The sequence below is a fragment of the Panulirus ornatus genome, chromosome 4, assembly GCF_036320965.1.
Source record: "Panulirus ornatus isolate Po-2019 chromosome 4, ASM3632096v1, whole genome shotgun sequence".
Lineage (NCBI taxonomy): Eukaryota > Metazoa > Arthropoda > Malacostraca > Decapoda > Palinuridae > Panulirus > Panulirus ornatus.
Genome location: NC_092227.1, coordinates 7205333 through 7232177, shown reverse-complemented (window position 1 = coordinate 7232177; position 26845 = coordinate 7205333). Strand labels below are relative to the sequence as shown.

The following is a 26845-nucleotide window of genomic DNA, read 5'->3' as shown; positions in this document are numbered from 1 at the left end:
CCTTCAAACGTACCATTATTGCCCTTCCAGATTATGAACTCAATTTCCACACATTCTTCATTGTTACCAGAACCTTCTCCGCCTCACTCTCCTTATGACTCACTTCCTCTATATTTCTCCATTCAGACTCACAACTCCAACTAACCTGTCCTTTACATTGCTAAACCTACGGACGTTACATGTATTTACCTTTAGAAGTAGCGTGTTGGAACATTTGTTCGACACATTAGGGAGAAGTATTCAGTTACATCATAAGGTAGGAGCCTCTGAAAATACTAGGATAGAGTTGCCCACAACCAGTGGCCTGTTAAAGGGTGAGGCAGTGAAGGCAAAGAAGTGGCACTGGAGTTCACTTGTTATGGAATGACTTTGGTGTGGCTTCCCCTTTGAGGTGTTTCCAGAGAGAACGGGCATCAGAGATAGATAGATTTACTCTCAGCTTCCTCTTTTCGCACACACTTTGAAACTTCATCAAAGCTGACTTTTTTGCCATTGCCTCCATGTTTGCATGTGTTCCTGGTACTTCAGTGTCAACACCAGAACCCTGGAATCCATGAATGACCGGAGGGTAAAGCTTCCACCACTCTCCTATGACCATAATGGCATCCCTGATGGTGAAGAACTTCCTGGATTCCTTCACAGTCATCTGGTCATTCTCAGTCTTTCATGAATTTTAATAATGTTCTCTGTAAATAGCAGGCCTTGGTGTTTTCTTTATAGAAGTTGCATCATGGGCATGAAGGGTCTTGGGATATGTTGAAACAATTAATTGTAGTTTTGTGATGGGTGGTGTCTTGAGCATTAAGGAACGAAAGGGAATTAGAAAGAAAATGGAATACTCTCTGCAAAGGAGAAATTACCAAAGTAAGAGACAGCACTGTTTTTAGGAAAGGAGTTCATGTTTTAAGAAACCACTTAGATTTCTTTGAGAGAGAGAGCTCTGTCGTAGACAAGCAGGAAGATTGGATTGATTGTTTTTATCTGGAATGCTAGAAAGCATTTGACACTGAACTGCATGGGAGGCTGATTAAAAAGTAGGATTACCAGACAGGAATAAGGGGAAAACTCCTTTGAAGGACTGAAGGTTTATCTCGGTGGAAGGGAACAAAGGATGCCTGTCAGAGAGGCCTTCTCCAAATGGGTTAAGGTAACCAGCTTAGTGCCACAGGGTTCTGTTTGTCGACCTTTACTCTTGTTGATGTATGTTAATGACTCCAACCTGAACATGGTTACAGATGATACAAACATCATGAGGGAAATGAAAAGTGAAGAAGATTGTGTCTACTTACAACAGAACCTTAACATACTCTTAAGTTGTTTCGATACATGGTTGATGAAATTCAAGCTGTGCAGAGTTAATGTAATGAGGAAGGGACAAAGTGAAAGAAAGCCTTAATATGAGTATTATTTAGCAGGATGTGTGTGCCAGAAAGACTTGAGAGTTGACATCATTCTTAACATGTTTTTAGCATCCCATATTAGGATATTAGCACACAAACTATTTTTTTTTCATATTAGCTGAAATGACATGGGCAGCTGAGGCTCTAATCAAGTGGATTTGGCAGCAGATGGAACCATGGAAGTAGAAGTGAGTCACAGGGTAGGGTAGGGGGTGAAAGTTCTGGGAGCATTGAAAAATGTTTGGAAGGTGAGAACATTATCTCAGAAAGCAAAAATGGGTATGTTTGAAGGAATAATGGTTCCAGCGTGGTTCCAGCGTGGTTCCAACATGTTATATGGTTGCGAGGCGTGGGCTATAGATAGAGTTGTGTGAAGGAGGGTGGATGTGTTTGGAAATGAGATGTTTGAGGACAATATGTGTAGTGAGGTGGTTTGATCAAGTAAGTAATGAAAGGGTAAGAGAGATGTGTGGTAATAAAAAGAGTGTGGTTTAGAGAGCAGAAGAAGGTGTACTGAAATGGTTTGGTCACATGGAGAGAATGAGTGAGGAAAGATTGACAAAGAGGATATATGTGTTAGAGGCAGAAGGAACGAGAAGTGGGAGATCAAATTGGAGGTAGAAGGATGGAGTGAAAAAGATTTTGAGTGATCGGGGCCTAAACATGTAGGAAGGTGATAGGCGTGCAAGGAATAGAGTGAATTGAAATGATGTGGTATACCGGGGTCGACGTGCTGTCAATGGATTGAACCAGGGCATGTGAAGCGTCTGGGGTAAAGCATGGAAAGTTTTGTGGGGCCTGGATGTGGAAAGGGAGCTGTGGTTTCGGTGCATTATACATGACATGACATGGAAAAAAAAAAAAAGAATACTTCCCACGTATTCCTTGCGTGTTGTACAAGGCAACTAAAAGGGAAGGGAGCGGGGGGCTGGAAATCCTCCCCTCTCGTTTTTAATTTTCCAAAAGAAGGAACAGAGAAGGGGGCCAAGTGAGGATACTTCCTTAAAGGCTCAGTCCTCTGTTCTTAACGCTACCTTGCTAACGCGGGAAATGGCGAATAGTATGAAAAAAAAATATATATATATATATATATATCCCCTGGGGATAGGGGATTAAGAATACTTCCCAGATATTCCCTGCGTGTCGTAGAAGGCGACTAAAAGGGGAGGGAGCGGGGGGCTGGAAATCCTCCCCTCTCGTTTTTTTTTTTTTTTTTTTTTTTAATTTTCCAAAAGAAGGAACAGAGGGGGCCAGGTGAGGATATTCCAAAAAAGGCCCAGTCCTCTGTTCTTAACGCTACCTCGCTAACGCGGGAAAATGGCAAAGTTTAAAAGAAAAGAAAGAAAAATATATATATAAATGCACATACACACACATACATCCACATATCAACATATACATACATATACATGCACATAGACATATACTTATACACACATGTATATATTCATACCCTAGCCTGAGCCAGGTACCCTTTTTATTGACTAACCCCTAGGGGTGGATGAGTAGCTGGGTTGACTAGACTGCCTGCCACAACCAGGATTTGGACCTATGCACTCAACCCTGTGCGGCCTGTGAATGCGCCATGGTCAGGAATGCTAACTGCTGCACCATAGGAGTGTTTGTAAAATATTAGAATAGCATTAGTACACATGGATAAGGAAGTATTTAATAAGATGCTCATATTTTGTTTAAGGTCAGAACTAGACTGTGCTTTTCAAGTTTGGTCTGTACGCCTTAAGAAGCACAAAGTTAATAAAGGTGTAGATGGGGCCACTAAAGATGGGACCAGAATTAAGAGAGCTGAGTTAACTAGGAGGGGCTAGTGGTTTAAATTTGCTCACCTAGGAAGAGGGAAGAATGGCCTTATCACTACTGTCTATAAGTTTTTAAAACAGACCATTGGAAGACATTGAATAGTTCTTTGGCAGATGTAGGGTCAGAACAACCAGAGGAAATAACATGATATTATGCAAGACACTTTAAAAAAGATGTAAAAGATATTTTTAGGGTATAAAAGTGGTGGACGAATGGAATGAAATGACCGAGGACATGATTAAAGCAGACAGCATACATAAAATTGAGAAGTTGTATGATACACGAGAATGTTCAAGAGATGGGTTCCAACAAACGTAAAACCCTTCCCATGCAGTATAAATAGGGAATTACACTGTATACGTTATTTTTGCATTGTTGATATTTTCAAACCAACTACTATATTTGAATCTGTAATTTTGTAATTTGGCATTAGTATTTTCAGAGATTGTATTATTGTTATTCACTAATGTTTACATAACTACTGGAAAGTCAGAGGAGTACAACTCTCGAGGTAGTGCACATTGATGAACATTATCCTAGTTCTATATTATGTTCACCACTATGTACCTGCATAAGTTGGGTGGGGGAGTGGCTGGTGTTATTGAAAGCAGCACAATCATTGCATGGAGCATCGAAAGGGTAAGGTTATTGTGCTGGAGGCAAACCAACAAGCTCAGTACATAAAACATATTATGCAGTTGTTGAGTTTCCATAACTTGAATTACCTTTGCTGAAACTGTGTTTTTAGAGCCCATTTGCCACCATGTTTTGAAAGTGAGAAAAGGTTTGTATCTTTTAAATGGTTAAATGCAATTTTATTTACTTTATTAAACTAACTTAAGTGACTGCAGTATGTAAGATAGTGTACGTGGATATACCTGTGCTAATTTAATGCGAGTTCATTGTTGATTTAGTTGAGTGTACATGATTGTGTTTTCATTCTCAGGTCCAGAAGGGTCGCCATTTGAAGGTGGAGTGTTTAAATTAGAACTGTTCTTGCCGGAAGAGTATCCAATGAGTGCTCCGAAAGTCAGGTAAAATAACTGCTAAACTTAAGATGCAACCATTTAATATTTCCCCTGTGTTTTAGGCTTGATAAACAGCATCACTGACAATCAGTAATTAATCCATTCATTTCAGACTTGGACAAGCATTATCTTTTTTAGCTGACAGACAGAACCATTAAGATTTTGAGAACATCTTGTTTTGCCAGAGAGCTATAAGTCAGTCAATCTGGAAATAGGCCAAACTTCAAACTAAGTTACCCTCATGTCTCTCATACCAGTCCTCTTTCTTCCACATCTCTCTCTTTTCTAGTAATTTCTTATTTGATCGAGGTGTCATGAGTACAGTAAGAGAAAATATCGTAAACATCTGGAGTGAGAAACTTCAATTTACTGCTAGCAGGTATTGGAAACATTATAGATCTCTTGGTTGCAAAACTCAAAAACTTCAAAGGATAAATGTATACAAAGTAAACCTAATCAGCCAAATTTCACTGATTATGAAGTCCTGCAAGTCATGGCCTCATATAGTCCAAATATTTAGATAAGTATTGTTCAGCAATATCCCTTAGCAAGCTTTTAAAGTAGAGACAGGCCTCCACAATCAATGAAAGGTATGTGTAAGGTATGCAAATTACAGAACACGTGTTTATATATGTCATTTTAGTATGGTATCCTTAGTGTCCATGTTGAGTTTAAAAAAAAATTCCAGTAATAGTTGGCATTTAGGGATGTAAGCAAGGAAAAGGTGTATTTTAAAAAATTAAAATTCCCATTTTTAGAATTGAGAAAGCTTAGCAATTATGGATTACCCCAGTAAAGCATGTGTTGCTCGTTAATGGATATTTGGTCTCCATTAGCATGGCGTACTTAATATAGACTAATTATCTTTTTCAGGTTCATGACAAAAATTTACCATCCCAACATTGATAAATTAGGAAGAATTTGTCTTGATATTCTTAAAGGTAAGTTTAACCTTGTTGATACTTTAAATTTTTGTTTAGATTGTTTGATAATGAATGATGAATAAATGGAAGGGTTCCTTGAAAATGTAGAAAAGTTTAGAACTACATTTGTTGCTGTAAGATATTTGAAAGAAGTTATATATAAAAGAGGCAAATATTGCGCTTACAAGTATTGCACCAAAGTGATAGTGATATATAGTATAGATTTGACTAGAATGGGAACAAATAGACAGTAAGAAAAGGCTTATTGGGGTTATTTTATATATGAATATGGAAATGGGAATGCAGATGTTAGTGTTATGTGATGATCCAACTTGGTATGCAGAGGTAAAGATAGACTTACTCTAGTGGTATGGAAGACTGTACTCCTTTAATTGCACAAGACATAAGTTGAGGATATTTTTTAGTGAATGATTGTGTTCCTGACACATTTCTTATAAAGGAAAGTGTAGTTAGAGATAAAAGAATAATTCACTCAGAGGTATTTATGTTTGAAGGAGGAGAATGCAGCCGTGTTACTTTTACATGGAATGGCTGGGAAGTTTTGAGAGTTGCAAGAAATACTTGCAAGTATTCCACATCAGATAGATGTAATATTAGCTCGAACTAGGTGATCAAAAGTATAATGTGTATCATTTTTTGTATCGAGTAAATTTATTTATTACTGAAGTAAATTTATTATTTCAACATGGTAATATGAATTTTTTTTATAATGGAGAATAATTGCAAATAGAATTGCTATAAATTTCATTTATTGTATGCATTTAAATATCTTTATTTTTAAGACAAGTGGAGTCCAGCGTTGCAGATACGTACTGTGTTGCTGTCTATTCAAGCGCTTCTCTCAGCACCCAATCCAGATGACCCTCTAGCTAATGATGTTGCTGAACTCTGGAAGGTAAAATTTTTCATTTTTCATAGAGATTTTTCTAGAGTTGTTTCTTATTATAAGATTTTTTTTTTTAAGTGTATAGTTTCCCTACAACATTTCCATGACAAAATTTTACCAATAAAATTTTGGAGATTCATGCTTGTGGAGGTGAGGATCAGAGAGAAGTGGAGTTATGGTGTAAGGAAGAATGTAGAGGTGAAAGTGCTGGCAAGGGAGAAAACAAATCAAAGAATGCAAGGAGGAGCATGAAAGAAGGGTGACAGAAAGTTTCAGTGAAAGTGCAAATGTATGGAGGGATGTAGTCACGAATGAATTAGGTGCTTAAAATGTTTAAAGAATGACTGTTCTCAGATTCAAGATTGTGAGAAAAGAATAAAGGGAAATGCATGGTGGACAGATGTGATAAGATGCTGTGGAAGAGTAAAAGAGGCATATGGTTAGGAGGAGGAGGGAAGAATATGTGTAAGCAGACTGTTAAGAAACTGATAGAGGAGAGCAGAGAAAGAGTAGATGAAGATCTTGAAATTTAGTGAAAAGTTTAAGGAAAATAAGAAAAAATATTAGGAGGTGAAAAAGTAAAGCAGTGGATTTTGAAGTAGAAAGATGAGAAGTAAGGAAAAAGGAGTTGCTGAATCAAAAGGAGGAAGTGAAAGTAAGTTGGAAAGAGTATTTTGAAGAACTGATGAATGTGGGAGAAGATGAGGTTCTTACTTGTATGAGTATAGAGGATAGAAGGAAAAGTTACAGTTGCAGGGGGCAGTAGCAAGAGCGGAGGTAAAAAGGGCAGTAATGAGATTGAAGGTTAGGAAAGGCACCGTGAGTGGATAGGATTACAGCTGAAATGTTGAAGTATGGAAGAGAAATTGTGATAGAGTGGATGCTTTTTTTTTTTTTTTTTTCTTTTTTTTTTTTGCTTTGTCGCTGTCTCCCGCGTTTGCGAGGTAGCGCAAGGAAACAGACGAAAGAAATGGCCCAACCCACCCCCATACACATACCTACACAGCTTTCCATGGTTTAACCCAGACGCTTCACATGCCCTGATTCAATCCACTGACAGCACGTCAACCCCGGTATACCACATCGCTCCAATTCACTCTATTCCTTGCCCTCCTTTCACCCTCCTGCATGTTCAGGCCCCGATCACACAAAATCTTTTTCACTCCATCTTTCCACCTCTAATTTGGTCTCCCTCTTTTCCTCGTTCCCTCCACCTCCGACACATATATCCTCTTGGTCAATCTTTCCTCACTCATTCTCTCCATGTGCCCAAACCATTTCAAAACACCCTCTTCTGCTCTCTCAACCACGCTCTTTTTATTTCCACACATCTCTCTTACCCTTACGTTACTTACTCGATCAAACCACCTCACACCACACATTGTCCTCAAACATCTCATTTCCAGCACATCCATCCTCCTGCGCACCACTCTATCCATAGCCCACGCCTCGCAACCATACAACATTGTTGGAACCACTATTCCTTCAAACATACCCATTTTTGCTTTCCGAGATAATGTTCTCGACTTCCACACATTCTTCAAGGCTCCCAGAATTTTTGCCCCCTCCACCATCCTATGATCCACTTCCGCTTCCATGGTTCCATCCGCTGCCAGATCCACTCCCAGATATCTAAAACACTTCACTTCCTCCAGTTTTTCTCCATTCAAACTCACCTCCCAATTGACTTGACCCTCAACCCTACTGTACCTAATAACCTTGCTCTTATTCACATTTACTCTTAACTTTCTTCTTTCACACACTTTACCAAACTCAGTCACCAGCTTCTGCAGTTTCTCACATGAATCAGCCACCAGCGCTGTATCATCAGCGAACAACAACTGACTCACTTCCCAAGCTCTCTCATCCCCAACAGACTTCATACTTGCCCCTCTTTCCAAAATTCTTGCATTCACCTCCCTAACAACCCCATCCATAAACAAATTAAACAACCATGGAGACATCACACACCCCTGCCGCAAACCTACATTCACTGAGAACCAATCACTTTCCTCTCTTCCTACACGTACACATGCCTTACATCCTCGATAAAAACTTTTCACTGCTTCTAACAACTTGCCTCCCACACCATATATTCTTAATACCTTCCACAGAGCATCTCTATCAACTCTATCATATGCCTTCTCCAGATCCATAAATGCTACATACAAATCCATTTGCTTTTCTAAGTATTTCTCACATACATTCTTCAAAGCAAACACCTGATCCACACATCCTCTACCACTTCTGAAACCACACTGCTCTTCCCCAATCTGATGCTCTGTACATGCCTTCACCCTCTCAATCAATACCCTCCCATATAATTTACCAGGAATACTCAACAAACTTATACCTCTGTAATTTGAGCACTCACTCTTATCCCCTTTGCCTTTGTACAATGGCACTATGCACGCATTCCGCCAATCCTCAGGCACCTCACCATGAGTCATACATACATTAAATAACCTTACCAACCAGTCAACAATACAGTCACCCCCTTTTTTAATAAATTCCACTGCAATACCATCCAAACCTGCTGCCTTGACGGCTTTCATCTTCCGCAAAGCTTTTACTACCTCTTCTCTGTTTACCAAATCATTTTCCCTAACCCTCTCACTTTGCACACCACCTCGACCAAAACTCCCTATATCTGCCACTCTATCATCAAACACATTCAACAAACCTTCAAAATACTCACTCCATCTCCTTCTCACATCACCACTACTTGTTATCACCTCCCCATTTGCGCCCTTCACTGAAGTACCCATTTGCTCCCTTGTCTTACGCACTTTATTTACCTCCTTCCAGAACATCTTTTTATTCTCCCTAAAATTTAATGATACTCTCTCACCCCAACTCTCATTTGCCCTTTTTTTCACCTCTTGCACCTAGAGTGGATGCATTAGATGTAATTTAGCATGAAAGCAAAAGGTTGTGCCTGAGGATTGGGTGAAAACTATTATTATTAATTTATTGAAAGGTAAGGTTGCTAAGGATGTGTGTAACAGTTAAAGGTAATAAGTCTGTTAAGTATATCAGGAAAAGTGCATGCAAAAGTGTTGATTGAGTGATGGAAGTGACTGCAGAATAAGTGAGGATAAGGAGGGGTTGATTGAATGCTAGGGGATGTGTGGATCAGATTTTTGTGGTGAGAATGACAATAAATATCTAGAGAAAGTTGTTGTATGTAGCTTCAATGGATCTGGAGAAAGCATATGAAAGTTGAATGGAATGTTTTATGGGATGTGTAAAGGATAGTTGGGGTAGGGAGACAAATGTGGGATGGTGTGAAAACCTTCTATAGTTGAAATGCATGTGTAAAAGTGAATGGAGAGCCGAGCAAAAGTTTCGGTATACATTTGGGTGTTAGGCAGGGCTGTATAACGTCATTGTGGCTTTTTCTGGGGGTAAGGGAGAAAAAATTCTGCCCAAATATTCCCTTTGTGTTGAAGAAGGCGATTAAGAAGGGCGGGAGTGGATGGCTGGAAATCCTCCCTTCCTGTATTACTTTCCAAGAGTAGGAACAGATCAAGAAGCCTAGTAAGGATTTTCTATGTAAGGCTCTCTCATTTGTTAATGCTTCCTTGCTCATGTGGGAAATGGCATACATGTGCAAAAAAAAAGAAAAAATATATATATGGATGAAGTAAGAGAGATGAAAGCAAACTAGGGAAAGCAGGTGCAGAGATGGAGTGTGATGGTGAGGTAAAGTGGTTAGTGACAAGCCACTTTGCAGATGATACTGTGTTGTTTGCCAAGAGTGAAGAGGAGCTGTAGAAGGTTGTAAGAGTTTTATGATGTATATAAGCATAGGCAATTGAATGTAAAGTAAGTAAAAGGTAAGTAATGGTGTTGAAAGGAAAGTATGGAAATTTTGCAAAGGCCTGAAGAGTGAGAAGAAAGCGTAATTAATTGTGTTAAGGGATATGGGGGAGAAGACTGGAAGAGGTGACAATTTAAGTATTTGGGAGCTATATTGGGTAAGTTTGGTGATATGAAAGGGTAGACGAGTCATTGGGTCATTCAGCAGAATGATAAAAAGTAAAGGTAAGTGAAATGTTTAAGGGACAGCATAGTCTTCCAAACCTTACCTGTGCAACTAAAACATGGACATGGGGTGTCACAGTGTTCAGGTTGTGCAAATGAATTAATTGAAAGGATCATTTGGTATGACTAGATGAAATGAAACAATGAGGAGTGTGCGAGAAATTTGCTATGGCAGGGAATAAATTATGGAGTGGTAAAGTGAGTGTTATGTACTACTTTGGGGCATGTGGAAGGAATGCAAGACAGAGTTTACAAATAGAGTGTAGATAGTATGTTTAAAAAGTGGTTGGTGTGACAGGAAGACCAACCGTGACATGTGGAAATAGTGGAATAGTACTGGAGGGAGAGAAATGGTGGAAGAATGCATAGAATGGTGCAAGTGAGAGAAGCATGTAAGGACAGGTATATGTGAAAACTTTTGCCATCCCCCCCACTCCCTCATGATGGGATTTCCCAGATGGAATGGGCATCAGTGATTTAGATAGATTTACTCAAGCCATTTTGTTATATTTTCTTTTGTTATTGTGTTTAGTAATACTGGACTGAAGTCATTCAACCTCATGTTTCTTAATTACTTGAACTAATGAAACATTTGAATTGGACTGTTAACTGTATGCTTTTTTTGTTTCACAGGTGAATGAATCTGAAGCTATTCGTATTGCACGAGAGTGGACACAAACTTACGCTATGGGCAACTAGTGCTTGCCTTTATATATTAATTTTTTTATTGAAAGGATGTCACTTCTCAGGATCAGCATCACATTATGTTGATGAAAGAGTGCAGAGTCCTTAGTCATGACAAATGTTCCGACACCAGCTTTAGCCACCAGAACACTGGGATAGCCAACCATTACCAACAAGGGTCAGCTTCTTTTTACAGCCAGTGTTGATAATTATTGCCCTTGGCTGTCTTCTACTCCAAGCTTATGCCAGCAGACACATGGAGTACCGAGTGACCTTTGTGGTCTTAACAGGATATATCTGTGGAGCATGTGTTGGCTTGCTGGTAACTGATATATATTATCCCTTGAAGAAATATTTCTTAGTTTTGGGCCACGACAAATTGATTTTTCTTGTACATTTGTTCTAGTCTCTTGTTATTTTGGATGTCCTGAAGCTGAAGATTATCAAGCGGAATTGTCTGCCTCTTCAAATCATCTTAAAGAATTCCAGTAAATATGAGTTTTGCGTGATTTTTCAAGGTAATCATTTGTAAGTATTTCATTTGTCCCCGTCCTCTTAGTTTCAGGTGATTTTTGGGGTCACATCTTGAAGGAGGTATCGTGTTTTTTGGCCCTGTATCTACAGTGCCTTTTTGTCTGTTTTATCTCTACTGCAAAGCTTTTTAAATGTTAGGACTTTCATTTTTACGCTTAGTGGAAAAGGAGAAGTTGAGCAACTGCAGCACAGGGCCAGAGAACATTCTCAGCATCACAGCAACATTTATAGCTGTATTTTTGTGGGTAACATGAATGTTTTTTCATCCAGAAACTTCATTCTGATATATCATCTGTTTGGTCTGTGAGAGAATCAGACTACACCTCATATAGAAACTAGTGCTGTGTGTCCCAGAAATGTTTTTTTTTCTGTCAACCTTATATTCTGATTGACTAGATCCCACAAGGATGGATGGGTACTCATGTGGATATTATCTGTAACAAAATTATATAAAAAAATTCATGTATTTGTACCATTTTTCTCAATAGAGGGCCTTCTCAAATTACATATGGATGTTGAAATGGTAAAGGAATACTGAAATGTAGTGACAATTTCATTCACATAAGTGAGATACATAAGCATAATGTTTGTATCATGAATTATGTTTTAGTATTAGAGATTAACATATGAAAAATAAACATTGTCATGCAATTTTTGAAAATTATATAGATTTCCTTTAATCTCTTTTGTGTGAGTAATGTTTTTGGGGCATACAGGATATTGTGGTATCTACAGAAATACTGCTTTAGTACCATGTAATCAATGTCCTATGTAAATGACTCATTCCACATAGTGTGTATTATTAATAGGCCTTATGATGAAAGAGTAATCTTGCATTACTTTGTTTTGTCACCCCCATTACCAATATGCCTGTATTAATGCTTGAAAAAAAAAAGAAAAAAAAAAGAAAATTGGCAATAAAGATTCAATCTGAGTAAAATTTTGTATGCTGCTTTAGAGTAAATATTGAAAAAATATCTGTTTCATTAAATCCATGATTATGTTATCCATACAACTATCACTTAGTAAGCTCCCCCTTAAAGGAGTTTTGCATGATGAATATTTAAGTTGTGAATTACAGTACAAGTTATTCAGTTGCTGGCCTCCTAACCAATCTTTAGTCACTCCTGTCCATATACTCTTTGTTTTCTTCAACTTTCCCCAGGACAAAATTCCCATCTTTCAAGCAAGCTTTTGATTCCCTCAGGCCTCTTACTGTTTCTCAAAAGGTGAGTTGTGACCACCAAGGGGGATTCTAGGCTTTTTATCACTAACATATATTCTCTAGAGTAAGACTAGACCCTTAATAAACGTGTGGAAAGGAAATAAGAATGGCCCAGTTACCAGACCCTAGATACATCCTATTTGTGGGCATAAATGAATCCTCATTCCTCTTTCTGTTTATACCTGTAAGATAACAGGGTTGTGGTGAACATAGACACAGGATAGGATCAAGCAAATCTGACAGAAATACTGCTCTAATCTTTCCTTGTAACTCAGATCTCCTAAGTTTGGTACTGCCTTTGGTGTCCTTCACTGGACTTTATTAGCTCTGTCTTCTATTCTTTTGCATATGGCCATATAACCTAAGCTTGATCATTTTAGTCATTTCTAATAGTGATGTAACATATACATCCTCTCAAGTTGTTTATTACTTTACCCATTCGTATAATCAAAATTTTATAATTTTTTATTTCCTTTGTCACTGTCTCCCGCGTTAGCGAGGTAGCGCAAGGAAACAGACAAAAGAAATGGCCCAACCCACCCACTTACACATGTATATACATACACGTCCTCACACGCAAAAATATATACCTCTACATCTCAACGTATACATATATATATATATATATATATACACACACAGACATATACATATATACACATGTACATAATGCATACTCTCTGCCTTTATTCATTCCCATCGCCACCCTGCCACACATGGAATAACAACCCCCTCCCCCCTCATGTGTGCGAGATAGCGCTAGGAAAAGACAACAAAGGCCCCATTCGTTCAAACTCAGTCTCTAGCTGTCATGTAATAATGCACCGAAACCACAGCTCCCCCTCCACTTCCAGGCCCCACAGAACTTTCCATGGTTTACCCCAGATGTTTCACATGCCCTGGTTCAATCCATTGACAGCACATCGACCCCGGTATACCACATCGTTCCAATTCACTCTATTCCTTGCACGCCTTTCACCCTCCTGCATGTTCAGGCCCTGATCACTCAAAATCTTTTTCACTCCATCTTTCCACCTCCAATTTGGTCTCCCACTTCTCATTCCCTCCACCTCTGACACTTATATCCCCTTGGTCAATCTTTCCTCGCTCATTCTCCCTATGTGACCAAACCATTTCAAAACACCCTCTTCTGTTCTCTCAACCACACATCTCTCTTACCCTTACATTACTTACTCGATCAAACCACCTCACACCACATATTGTCCTCAAACATCTCATTTCCAGCACATCCACCCTCCTGCGCACAACTCTATCCATAGCCCATGCCTCACAACCATACAACATTGTTGGAACCACTATTCCTTCAAACATACCCATTTTTGCTTTCCGAGATAATGTTCTCGACTTCCACACATTTTTCAAGGCTCCCAGAATTTTTGCCCCCTCCCCGACCCTATGATTCACTTCCGCTTCCATGGTTCCATCCGCTGCCAAATCCACTCCCAGATATCTAAAACACTTCACTTCCTCCAGTTTTTCTCCATTCAAACTTACCTCCCAATTGACTTGACCCTCAACCCTACTGTGCCTAATAACCTTGCTCTTATTCACATTTACTCTCAACTTTCTTCTTTCACACACCTTACCAAACTCAGTCACCAGCTTCTGCAGTTCCTCACACGAATCAGCCACCAGCGCTGTATCATCAGCGAACAACAACTGACTCACTTCCCAAGCTCTCTCATCCACAACAGACTGCATACTTGCCCCTCTTTCCAAAACTCTTGCATTCACCTCCCTAACAAGCCCATCCATAAACAAATTAAACAGCCATGGAGACATCACACACCCCTGCCGCAAACCTACATTCACTGAGAACCAATCACTTTCCTCTCTTCCTACACATACACATGCCTTACGTCCTCAATAAAAACTTTTCACTGCTTCTAACAACTTGCCTTCCGCATCATATATTCTTAATACCTTATAATTTTCCTGCTCTTGTTTTGGCTGCTTGAATTGGTAAACTTTTTGTTGGTTGTGTGGCATTGTTCTTGATATTAACCTACTGACTGTGGCATCTCTCGATATTCAGTGGATATTTTGATTAATTCTAAAACATAATTTTTGTCCTATCATTCAAGAGCTTTTCTCCAACTCTTTTCAGTCTTGCCTCATACAACAACTATTACCACAGGCAAACCTTAATATGAAGGCCCTTTCATGTGCAAACAACCTCATAATCATACCCTGAAACCCAGTAGCAACATTAAACATGCAGCACGGCATTACACAACTGAAACAGTAGCTCACCAGAAAAGAATGTCCGCATCTCCACAGATTTCAATCAGTTTGAACATCTGACACACACAAATCCACCTCACAGCACTCATCACCTTGAATGGTCTGTCTCTCCCATCGAGCAAAACGTTAACCATTTTTGGCATAACATTCGACACACAATGTTCACTCCCCACACTAATAACATCAACACAAAAGCAACCCGCAAACTAAATACCCTCAGGACACTAACTGACACCAGATTTGGACAAAGAAAAAGAATCACTCAACATCCAACTCAAACAATTCATCCACTTCACTTTAAAGTATGCCTTATTATGTCTGGTCTTTCACTCTCTTAAAAGCAAATGTAAAAAAAGCTACAAACCACACATAACAGTACTCACAAATACTCAAAGCCTTCTTGATGGAACAAAGATTCTCCCAGTACAGTGCTACTACCTAAACATGCTTGGCACTCATTTTTATGCAACCACTACGCCCCTTCCAAACAAACCACCATGTTCTATGCAACAGCCCTACACCCCTCCCAACTATACCTATAATTTAAATAAAAGGCTTACCCGTATCAATGTTACAAACACCACAGCCCTGGATCTTAAACAGCAATATCAAAGAATGGCTCATTTCATGGAATACAACGATAAAACACTAATCTCTTTGAAGCATTATCAAGTCAAATATGCCTAATAAAAGTTTTGTTACCCATGTATCTAACTGTCTGTAAAACATATTTCTCAAAAAAAAGTTTCTCAACCATGAGAATACAAAGATTATGACAATAAAAAATAAAACATTCCACTAATATAATGAACAGTAACAGTTCATTAGTTATGTGAAAATATTGCAACAAATCTTACACACTATATAATTACTCCAAATACATTAAATTTTGAGTGTAAATATTTCCTAATGAAGCAAAACCTTTAGTTTACCAATAAGAAAACATTCCTGTTCTAAGACAACATAAATGATGATATGATAAAAATCTGTAACATGCCAAACATTTCCAAAAGCAGTTTACTGCTCTTGGAAATTTAATTCCTGCGCTTCCAAATCAATTCCTTCAAAAAACTAAATCCTAGGGGTAAATGTTTCTCGATTGAGGTAAAGAATTTGGCAACATGGATAAAAAAAAAAATGAAATTCTACTAGTATTCATGTGACATGTTGAGCATTCTGAGTTCAGTTTTAGAATAACAGGATAAACTGGCAATGAGGTAGTTCATCCACTGATAGGTTACTGCAGTTGAAGCCACTTGAGTTAAGGCTGGAGAGGATGGTGTTGGTAATAATGATGATACTGAAGCTAAAGAATGGAAGTCTATTCTTGTCACCATTAAGTTGTTTAGAAAACTTATGGACAGTTGTACATGGTCCCATTCAGCTGCAAGTATAGCAAACATGTATTGCATACAGATATAAAGATATGTCAATAAATAAATGGTTCTATGTTATATATGCACAATAAGACAAACATAAAATTGTCACTAGACAGCTAATCATTATCAATCATACTATCACAGATATTGCAAAGTATTCTGCAGAGAATAGTGGATTTTTATATACATAGCAGGTCAAATAAATTATTGCTAAATATGTAAAGTTTTCTTTTCCCAATGTGAAAATTTTAAACACCATTACAACACTAATAATTTACAGTACTCATCAAAAATTGTATCTGATCCCAAATGTACATGTAAACTAGTAGTGATATCAGGGTCAGCTGAAGTTGAAGGGGAGTAAATACGTGTATCACCTTGCTGCAATAAGGATGATGCCCTAAGAGGGGCAGAAGGCATGTCTAGCATTTCATCCATTGCATGAGCTGGTTTGGATACGCTTGGAGGATTGTCAAAACTCAGTCTTGGGAGCATCAGGCAAGGTGCATGCTGAAGGGGTTGAAGTTTTTGTACCTGGGTGTGCACAAGGCTTTGATGACTTCATAAACAGTCCTTGTCAAGGGTCGATTTAACTTTGATGACTTCCTAAGCAGTTCTTGCCAGGGTTGGATTTAAACTTTCTGTAGGGGAGGCGGTCGACTGGGGTAGGCCCCACACAATGACCCAAGGCTGGTATGAAAGGATAATTACCATGACATCATAATGACATTCCAACTTACATTATAAGATTAGAATAATTTGTTCCTCAATACGAAGGCCCCAGAATGAGTGTCACAATATATCAATAAAGTAATTATCTACTCCCATGCTGGTGTAACTCATACTATATGTGGGGGAGGGTTAGTATTAGCCAACCAATCAAAACAATGTCATCAGTAGACAATGATGATGAATGACAGACGGCAACATGCCACAAAATTAAAGCCAGAAATAATGACATATCATGCAAGATTAAAAAGTAGTGGGGACTTAGCATTTGTTTATAGAGACCTTGAACACTTCCTCGGGGGGTTTATGGCCCCCTCAGCTCCTTATTCTGCCTATGGCTCTTTTAATGTTACTAGCTTCATGATACTGTGTTCTTTGCAGAGAGTGAAGAGGGATTGCAGAAATTTAATTGTTTTATGATGGGTGTAAGTAGAGGAGACTGAAGGTAAATGCAAGTAAAAGTAAAGTAATGGTGTTTGAAAGGAAATGGAGTGAAAGTTTAGATTTTGTAAAGCCGTATAGAGTGAAAGAAGAAAGTGTTCTGTGGATGGGGGTGGGGGGAAGAAGTGAGGGAATTTAAGTATCTGGAAGATGTGAGGTTTTATGGGAGAGAGCAGTACAGAGTAAAAGAATCAGTGGGTCCTTTTATAGAATAATTAAGGGTATGGAAGTGAAAAGAGGATCAAGGGACAGCATAGTCCTCCTAACCCTGATCTATGCAGCTGGAACATGGACATGGAATGAGACACAGAGGTCAAGAATCCAGGCTGTGGAAATGAGCTAATTAAGAATAGCAGGTGGCATGCCTCGTTGGAATGAAGTTAGAAATGAAGGATGTGTGAGAGACGTGGTATGGCAAGGAATGCAAAAGGAGTGAATTGTGGAATGGTAGATTGGGTGAAACGTAAAACTTTGAGAGGGTGTGGGCATGTGGAAAGAATGCAAGAGTGAGAGTTTACAAAGCGAGAGTATGATAGTACACTTAAAGGGGTTGGTGTGAATGGAAGACCACCTGTGACATGGGCAAAAGGGTGGAATAATAATTGAGTGAAAGAAACAAAGCAAGAATGCGTGGAATGGTGTATGTAAAGGAGGCATGTAAGGAGAGAGATAAGTGGAGACTCTTTTGCTGTGGCCACCCCTTGATAGGAGTTCCCAGAGGGAACAGGTGTCAGAGATATAGTTACAGGTGCTCCCTGACTTACAATGAAGTTATGTTGTGATAAACCCATCGTAAGTTGAAAATATTGTGAGTTGAAAATACATTCAATACTGTACATCTAACCTACCAAATATTATAACTTAGCCTAACCTACCTTAAACCTTCTCAGAACACTTACACTTATCATCCACAATTATCATATGCAGTTCTTCCTTAAAAGCTTCAGCACCTTCAATATCGGCACTTGCTGCCTCACTGCTAACGTTTACATTATGAAAATTATGCTGCCTTTTGAAACACTGGAACCACCCATGCCTTGCTGTAAACATTTGCCTGTATGTGGGATCATTGGCAAACCATTTTAGCATATCGTAAAGACTTCTTGCCTAAGCCTGGATCATCAATAGGCTAAGAGGTTTGTGCTTCTGTATCTGGTCTTCCATCCATGTGACAAGTAATTTTTCCATATCATCAATCAGCCCAGCTCTTTTCTTTGTGATGACAGTGGATTTAACTGATACTGAAGATTTCACTGCATCACTGATTTGCTTTTTATCCTTTAAGGTGGTCGACACTGTTGACTGTAAAAGTACTAACTTATGTGCGATGGCCATTACTGGCTTGTCGCCTTCATGCTGGGCAATTATCTTTAATATCATCTCGCGAGTAATTGCTTTCCTCTTCTCATCAGACGCACGAGACACAGAAGGGCATCTTGTGAATATGATGGGGTGGGATGCAAAACACAAAATAAAAAAACAGCAGCACAGTACACTGTAGAGTAATGGTTGTTTACACTCATGATCACATGGCTGACTGGAAGCTATGGCTCGCTGCCGCTGCGCAGCATCATGAGATTGTATAGTACTGCATATCACTAGCACTGGAAAAGATCAAAATTTGAAGTGCATTTTCCATCATAAAGTCGGAAAATTGTAAGTTAAACCATCATAAGTCGGGGAGCACCTGTAGATAGATAAAGTGAGCTTCAGTGTCACCATGGCAAACAAAGGTAAATAAAGGATTTATTTTTTAATTTCTCATACTTCTGCATGCACATCTTTAATTTGGTGTTATAGGACTCTGACTGATTGAGGTTATACTGCCAGTAAAAAGACAACTATGGCAAGGCAGTATCATTAGGTAGCACAGCTGTGGACTGCAGGAACCTTTGGAAAGAGGGCCTGAATAACACCAGGACTCTGTCTTAAAGAGAAAGTTCTGGTATAATCAATTACAAGCAAGTAAATACTTTTAACCTTGTAAGAATAAATTTTGTCTTTAAAAGTTGTTTCCCTACCACTTTTTAGGTTGCATGCCGAGTGTAGCTTTTGTTAAGATATAGAGCTGTTTTTTTCAATTTTCATAATTCTGCTTGCATATTCTTAATTTCAAGAGTTTTTCATACTACTGTTCATGAAGTGGTAGCAAGGTGTTCCCATTACCACAGCTTAAGAGTAAAGTAAGGATGAATAGGTTGGGAATTATAATTCTACCTATATAAGACAATTCTGTAACCTAGAGTTCATTCAAATAATTCTAATAATTACTCCAACCATATCATGTTGAACACAGTTTAGGTTGGATGATTAAGGATACCTACTAAGTTCATCAGTCATCCTCTTGATATCAATTATTAGAAGGATATATGAAACCAACTACATAATCAAACAACTGACTACACTAGAAGAAAGACCCACACCATCACACCTTAACAAACCTAAGGTAAATGAATTGCCATATTAGAATACATTAATAATAGAAATGTTAATATTCACATCTTACTGAGATGGTTTTGAAATGAAAATAATCCTCAACAGGGATATTTAGCATGAATCAAAATGATAACTTTAATCATATTGCTATTCTGTACTTTGCTCTTTAATCACTGTCAACAACTACACCAGCATATTTTGTCAACAATTCAATATTCTATTATAAGCATACACTTAAACCTATTTCCAATTACCTAAGTTACCTAAGAGTGTTCTAGAAATTCAAAAACTTAAGGACCACATATGTATTTCAGAATTAACTCTATATATAAAACATTCTGATCTTGCAGATTTTACCTACTACTTGGATACATTGCATCTATTCATTATATATTATGAAATACTAAATTGTAACCATAATATCATTACTGAATACCAAATACATAAATATTGTTACATAAAACTCCATCATCATTTCAAAGTATGAGAATTCATAAAGAAAAGTGATATCATAATATAAATTGCTACTAACATGTGCTTTCAAATATAAAGAAAGCAAGTAATTTTGTTGTGCATAACTGCCTCTCCAACTATATGAGGTAGCATCAGGAACAAATGAACAGAAGCCTCAGGTGCACACATCCACTCTAACTGTCATGCATAACGTACAAAACCATAGCCTGCCATCCATAACCAAGCCCCTTGGACTACCCCATGGTTCATCTTGACCATTTCACGTGCTCTAGTTCAGATCACTTGCAGCATATCACCCCATTATATCACAATGATCTAATTCCTTGTAATCAATGCATAAATCTCCACTTCTAAAATGTTCAGGCCCTGATATCCCAAGGCCTCTTGTCATTCAATCCTTACATCTCCTTGGTTTCCCTTTCTTGCTCCCTCCAATCATAACTTAAAGATCCTCTTTGTCTTTCTTAGTTCATCATCTCCATATGCTTGATCCATATCAGAAAAGTAGCCCATTTAAAATAATAATACAAAAAATGTAACTAAAGATTAGAGTAGCAACAGTCTTCATTTGGAATTACATTATAATTCATAAAAAAGCAGAATATACAGTCATACATGATACCAATGTTACTCACTCTCAGACGTGAATGGTTCTGGTCGTCAGTGAAACTACTCAAGACAGTTTGTACCAGGGTCAGTATGAGTTTCTAATTTTTCCTTGTTTTGATGCATAATTTTTTAAGTGAAACATTCTTTTGTGATACTGAAAATGATGGTTGACCAATTATGATATCAGCAACTGACAGTCATAAAAGTTTGACATTTATACCATACACGAAATACAAATAACAATGCACCTCTACTTAATGGAACAAGGCTCAACTTATAAGCCTGTTAGGCATGTATATGTTGTGCATCATAAGCTACAACACCTAAAACTACATTCATGAGTGCTATAAGGTGGTTAACTCTAGTTAAACCTAATCAGGTGGGTAATGGTAAGCCTGAGCAAGACAAAATTGTCATACATGTTAGGTTAGGCTTCATGGCTAACAAGAAAAAAGCCTCTCTCTCCAAATGATGAAAGAAAAAACCTAGGAGATATTTCAGAATCATGAAAAAGGGATTTTGGGAAAGATATTGCACTAACAATATCTAATGAAGATATAGACAAAGGAATCTTAAGGACTGAGTGAGAATTTATATGCAAAAGGGAAAATAAACAAGATGGTCAGCTCCTTCATTATGGCTTTAGTGAGTTTACACTTAGAAAATACTTGAGAATAAGGTGAAAAAATCTGAGTGCGCTGCTATGGGTCAAGAAAAGTGCCAGAAAACATTACATGAAGAGGACAAACTGAAAACCCTGTAATGGAGGAAGACTGCAAAATAAAGACACTGGGGTATGCTTTTAAAATGGGTATACATAAACTATGCCTTTTCCAGGGAGACAAGATGATGAATCTTGCCGGTATGTAACAAACAATGAACAATAAAAGGAAGAAAAGACAAGAACTGGGAGATGATTCCGAGGCTGAGGAAAAAAACATAAAGCAGAGGTGACTGAAATGGAACAGATGTCCAGGTATTCTAAACCAGGTAAGCAAAACTGAATAATGAATGAAGCCATATTGCAGCAGTGTACTCAAAAACAGGAAAATCATGCAAGGATGTGGAGTACTGGATGAAAGACTTTAGAGAACTTAAATTACTCAGGATAAATGTGTAGCAAGGTTATTAGGTACAGTAGGGTTGAGGGTCATGTCAACTGGGAGGTAAGTTTGAATGGAGAAAAACTGGAGGAAGTAAAGTGTTTTAGATATCTGGGAGTGGATCTGGCAGTGGATGGAACCATGGAAGCAGAAGTGAATCATAGGGTGGGGGAGGGGGTGAAAATCCTGGGAGCCTTGAAGAATGTGTGGAAGTCGAGAACATTATCTCGGAAAGCAAAAATGGGTATGTTTGAAGGAATAGTGGTTCCAACAATGTTGTATGGTTGCGAGGCGTGGGCTATGGATAGAGTTGTGCACAGGAGGGTGGATGTGCTTGAAATGAGATGTTTGAGGACAATATGTGGTGTGAGGTGGTTTGATCGAGTAAGTAATGTAAGGGTAAGAGAGACGTGTGGAAATAAAAAGAGCGTGGTTGAGAGAGCAGAAGAGGGTGTTTTGAAATGGTTTGAGCATATGGAGAGAATGAGTGAGGAAAGATTGACCAAGAGGATATATGTGTCAGAGGTGGAGGGAACGAGGAGAAGTGGGAGACCAAATTGGAGGTGGAAAGATGGAGTGAAAAAGATTTTGAGTGATCGGGGCCTGAACATGCAGGAGGGTGAAAGGCGGGCAAGGAATAGAGTGAATTGGATCGATGCGGTATACCGGGGTCGACGTGCTGTCAATGGATTGAATCAGGGCATGTGAAGCGTCTGGGGTAAACCATGGAAAGTTCTGTGGGGCCTGGATGTGGAAAGGGAGCTGTGGTTTCGGGCATTATTACATGACAGCTAGAGACTGAGTGTGAACGAATGGGGCCTTTGTTGTCTTTTCCTAGCGCTACCTCGCTCACATGAGGGGGAAGGGGGATGTTATTCCATATGTGGCGAGGTGACGATGGGAATAAATAAAGGCAGACAGTATGAATTATGTACATGTGTATATATGTATATGTCTGTGTGTGTATATATATGTGTACATTGAGATGTATAGGTATGTATATTTGCGTGTGTGGACGTGTATGTATATACATGTGTATGGGGGTGGGTTGGGCCATTTCTTTCGTCTGTTTCCTTGCGCTACCTCACAAACGCGGGAGACAGCGACAAAGCTAAATAAATATAAATAAATAAATAAAATGTGTAGCAATGAATATGCATATTTTTGCAAAGATTAACTAGAATGAGGAAGTCATGATATGATTACATGAAATAATTGACAAGAGGGCCAATAATCAACTAAAGGAGTGTGCAAAGTAAAATAATCGTTTCAAGTCAGCAAAAAATCTTTGGGATGGTAAAAAGAATCTCCCAAACAAAGAGGGAAAGGAAGCCAAGGAAGGGAAACAAAAAAATACTTGATGCAATGTACTCCCTTCATGAAAGTACAAAAATACAAGTTAGGAGAACTGGTATCTACAGGCAAGGCATCAAAAAGGCCAATGGAGATTACCTTTACCATGAAGATATATAATCAAAAGGTGCTTATGTTTGTTGAGAATGACTAACCAACAGAAGAAAGAAAGAGAGAGCTAAAGAAACCAGAAGAAAAATGAAAAATAAAAGGAATCAGATGAGGCCAGATGAAGGAAACAACGCTTCCACTTCTGACTCAGGAAGGCTGAGCTTGATTTGTAGGGCATACTTTAGGCTAAAGATTTTGTATGCAGATAGACTAGCAGTAACTGGTACAAAGCAAAAGTTCAAAGACCAAATTGGGGAAAGCAATCCTGATATTGTTGTAATAGTGGAGACAAAACTTGTACTGAAGTTAAAGTCTGGTCTAATATACCCAGAGGAGTGCACAAATACCAAGAAGTGACAAAGAAGATAAAGGAGGGGGATTGGGCCACTTCATAAGGGTTATCATTAATTTCAGAAAATACTAATATACAGCACATTCAAACAACACAAAATGGGTAAAAATACTGTAGGAAAGATGTATGTAATGGTGCTACCCTCCAAAGAACTGCTGTAACCTAGAACAATTGTGCAATAACAACAATGAAGGAATAATCAGGACTGTGAAGTTTGCAGCATGACAATCCCTCCTTGGAAATGGTAGAGCACTGTTAATGGGGGATTTCAATTACAAGGAAACAGACCAGAAAAACATAACACTCAGGGAGATAGCTATGGTGACAAGTTCCTAAATAAATATACACAAGAATCTTTCCTGTAAGAGTACATCACCTTGTCTTTACAGACAAGAGCATGGAAATTGAACGTCACTTATGATAAATCAAATGGAAAAAGTCATCGTGCATTGCTGTACAACTTGAGTTTGATTATGTGGGTGAAAAAGACACAAGAGGGGAGAGATGAATTAAAGAGAAAACATAATCATGTCAACTACATATAGCTAGCTGAAAAAGTTCTCTGAAAGTGTAAACAGGGAAAGGGAGTCCTGTTACTGGAGTGTAGGCTGATGCTTTGTAAGGTTGACTGAAATATGCAATGGAGGAGTAATAACAAGGGTACAATTGGATACAAATATAAGAGAAAGGTATAAAAAAGGACAGAGAAGGTAAAGCAAAAAAAAAAAAAAAAAAGACTCAGACATGTACTATGAAGGGGATATACATGACACTGTAGCCAGCTGGCATTTAAAAGATACATGAGAACAAAAAATAGGTGGTGCAAGGTAAGGAGGGAGAAGAAAAACTTTGAAAAGAATACTGAAGACAAGGTAGAGGAAAATCCAAAATTTTCCAAAAGTTTATCAGGAGCAAATCATTGGTTCAACTGCAGCTAATCTGACCACATATGCTGGAGGAAGTACTAGTGAGAAAGACAAAAAATAAAAAAAAAATCTGAATGAACAATTTGAGTTTTTCACAATGTAACACAATTCTGCCCATGTACCAGCAAGAATAAAATGGAAAGAAGTCTTGGAAAGTATTGAAAATCACAGAAAAGAAATGATAAGGCTGTTGCAAAACCTTGACCCACAAAAAGCTCATCGTCTTGATGAAGTATCTCCAATTTTGTTGATGGAACTTGCACAGATGCTTCAAACTATTCGCCATTTCCCGCATTAGCAAGGTAGCGTTAAGAACAGAGGACTGGGCCTCTGAGGGAATATCCTCATCTGGTCCCCTTCTCTGTTCCTTCTCTTGGAAAGTAAAAAAAAAAAAAAAACAAGAGGGGAGGATTTCCAGCCCCCCGCTCCCTCCCCTTTTAGTCGCCTTCTACGACACACAGGGAATACGTGGGAAGTATTCTTTCTCCCCTATCCCCAGGGATAAAAATACTGTTCAACAAGTCACCAAAGGGAGGCACTGTTTTATAGGTGGGGAAGAAGGTAAATATGTTTTCATCATGCAAGGTAATCAGAATATTGAGCTGAATAAAAGACCACTCTCACTAACAAATGTGCTGTGTATAACACCAGGGAACAAAAACTTAAAGGGACAGCAACTTGAAAAGAAAAAATACCTAAATGGGAGAGAACATGGATACAATGAAGGGTCATGCATAACAAATCTCATAGACTTCGATGAGAAAGTGAGCCTTTTCTTAGATTAAAAAAAAATGGGTGAAAAAATAAACTTTTAAATCTGTATGCTGCTCAAGTTCAATCAGAAAGTTTGAATTATGTGTAGGAATATAGGGTATACTCCTTCACTGAATAAAAGGTTACCCAAAAGGAAAACAGCAAAGAAAACAAGATAGAGGAGCATTCTCAAAATGAAATGGACTTACCGGAAGCAGGCAGCACGGCTCAGTACTGGGCCTACTGTTCTTGATTTGCCTTGGAGCCAGATTCTTATTTCAGCATGATTGATGATGATGCCAAGGTCATGAGAGAAGTAATGGATAAAGATGACTCCAACAAGAAAACTCCAAATATATGCAAAGTAAAGAGGATGGAACAGTGAAAGAATGCCTCAGGTGTTATTGCTACCTCGTGGAAAATATGGCACATGAAAATTTATGCTACAAAGACCTATGGTTGACACTTTTTATATGTTGCCAAAGCTTCACATTAGGAGAATTGTTAAAGAGGCGAACTGTCCCCAGAAAAATATCAAAACTGCATTTAAGTATAAGGATGAGATATAATTGGTAAACCATTCAAAACATGTCCCATAACAGTATTATGCTTATCAAGCCTGGTCAGTGCATCTTGGAAAAGAACAAAGATTTGCCTAGTTTCTTGTAAAGGGCAACTACGTTGGTACCTGAAGAAATCCTTAATATGCTCCCACTGTTATCTGATGATCCTTATGGGACTGCTCCCTTGGTCACATGTTTTAATATTTCCCACTCAGTTTAAAATCCAAGATGATGTTTACTTCCACCAGTGACCCACACTAATCGTTGCTGTTAGCCCACCGCCACAACTGGAAAATATATCATGTATGTCAGACACAGAATGTCAAAGAGAAAACATATACATCATCTGGACATGACAACACATGTATTTGCTCACTGTTGTATCAGATGTTAGTTTTAGAATAAAAGAAACAATATCTGGAGTACTTTGATGAAAAGAAAGTGTTTCATTCACTCATGCAAATATGTTTGTCTATGTGAATTACAAGAGAACATGTATATGTACAAAATACATCTAACATGTAAAATCATTTAAAAAATATGAAAGTTTATCATGAAACATACCTTGAAAAAATAAAATAATTGTGTACTGTGTTTATGTGCGCAAAAATGAAATCGCATTTGGAAAAACCCATAACTATTATATATTTACATATATAGGGTGATCGGGGCCTGAACATGCAGGAGGGTGAAAGGAGGGCAAGGAATAGAGTGAATTGGATCGATGTGGTATACCGGGGTTGACGTGCTGTCAGTGGATTGAATCAGGGCATGTGAAGCGTCTG

At 38.3% G+C, this 26845-nt stretch overlaps 2 protein-coding genes across 11 annotated transcripts in view; one reads left to right on the top strand and one right to left on the bottom strand.

The window, feature by feature from the left end:
- The window catches only part of ben (bendless), a 62054-nt gene extending 49791 nt beyond the window's left edge, over positions 1-12263 (top strand). For all 3 annotated transcript variants that reach the window (XM_071693234.1, XM_071693241.1, XM_071693224.1), the window contains exons 3-6: positions 4165-4252; positions 5120-5187; positions 5973-6085; positions 10757-12263. In XM_071693234.1, coding sequence (XP_071549335.1) covers positions 4165-4252; positions 5120-5187; positions 5973-6085; positions 10757-10822 — 335 coding nt within the window. In that variant the 3' untranslated portion in view covers positions 10823-12263. The remainder of the gene's footprint in view (positions 1-4164; positions 4253-5119; positions 5188-5972; positions 6086-10756) is intronic.
- The window catches only part of LOC139765572 (DDB1- and CUL4-associated factor 6-like), a 93758-nt gene continuing 79049 nt past the window's right edge, over positions 12137-26845 (bottom strand). The window contains exons 15-17 of one of the 8 annotated variants that reach the window (XR_011716693.1): positions 18280-26347; positions 16588-16900; positions 12137-16215 (exon numbers count right to left, since the gene is read on the bottom strand). The gene's annotated coding sequence lies outside the window, so the exon portion shown is untranslated. Of the gene's footprint in view, positions 16901-18279; positions 26348-26845 lie in introns of all 8 variants that reach the window. The other 7 variants (XR_011716699.1, XR_011716695.1, XR_011716696.1 and 4 more) reach the window with 7 other exon arrangements.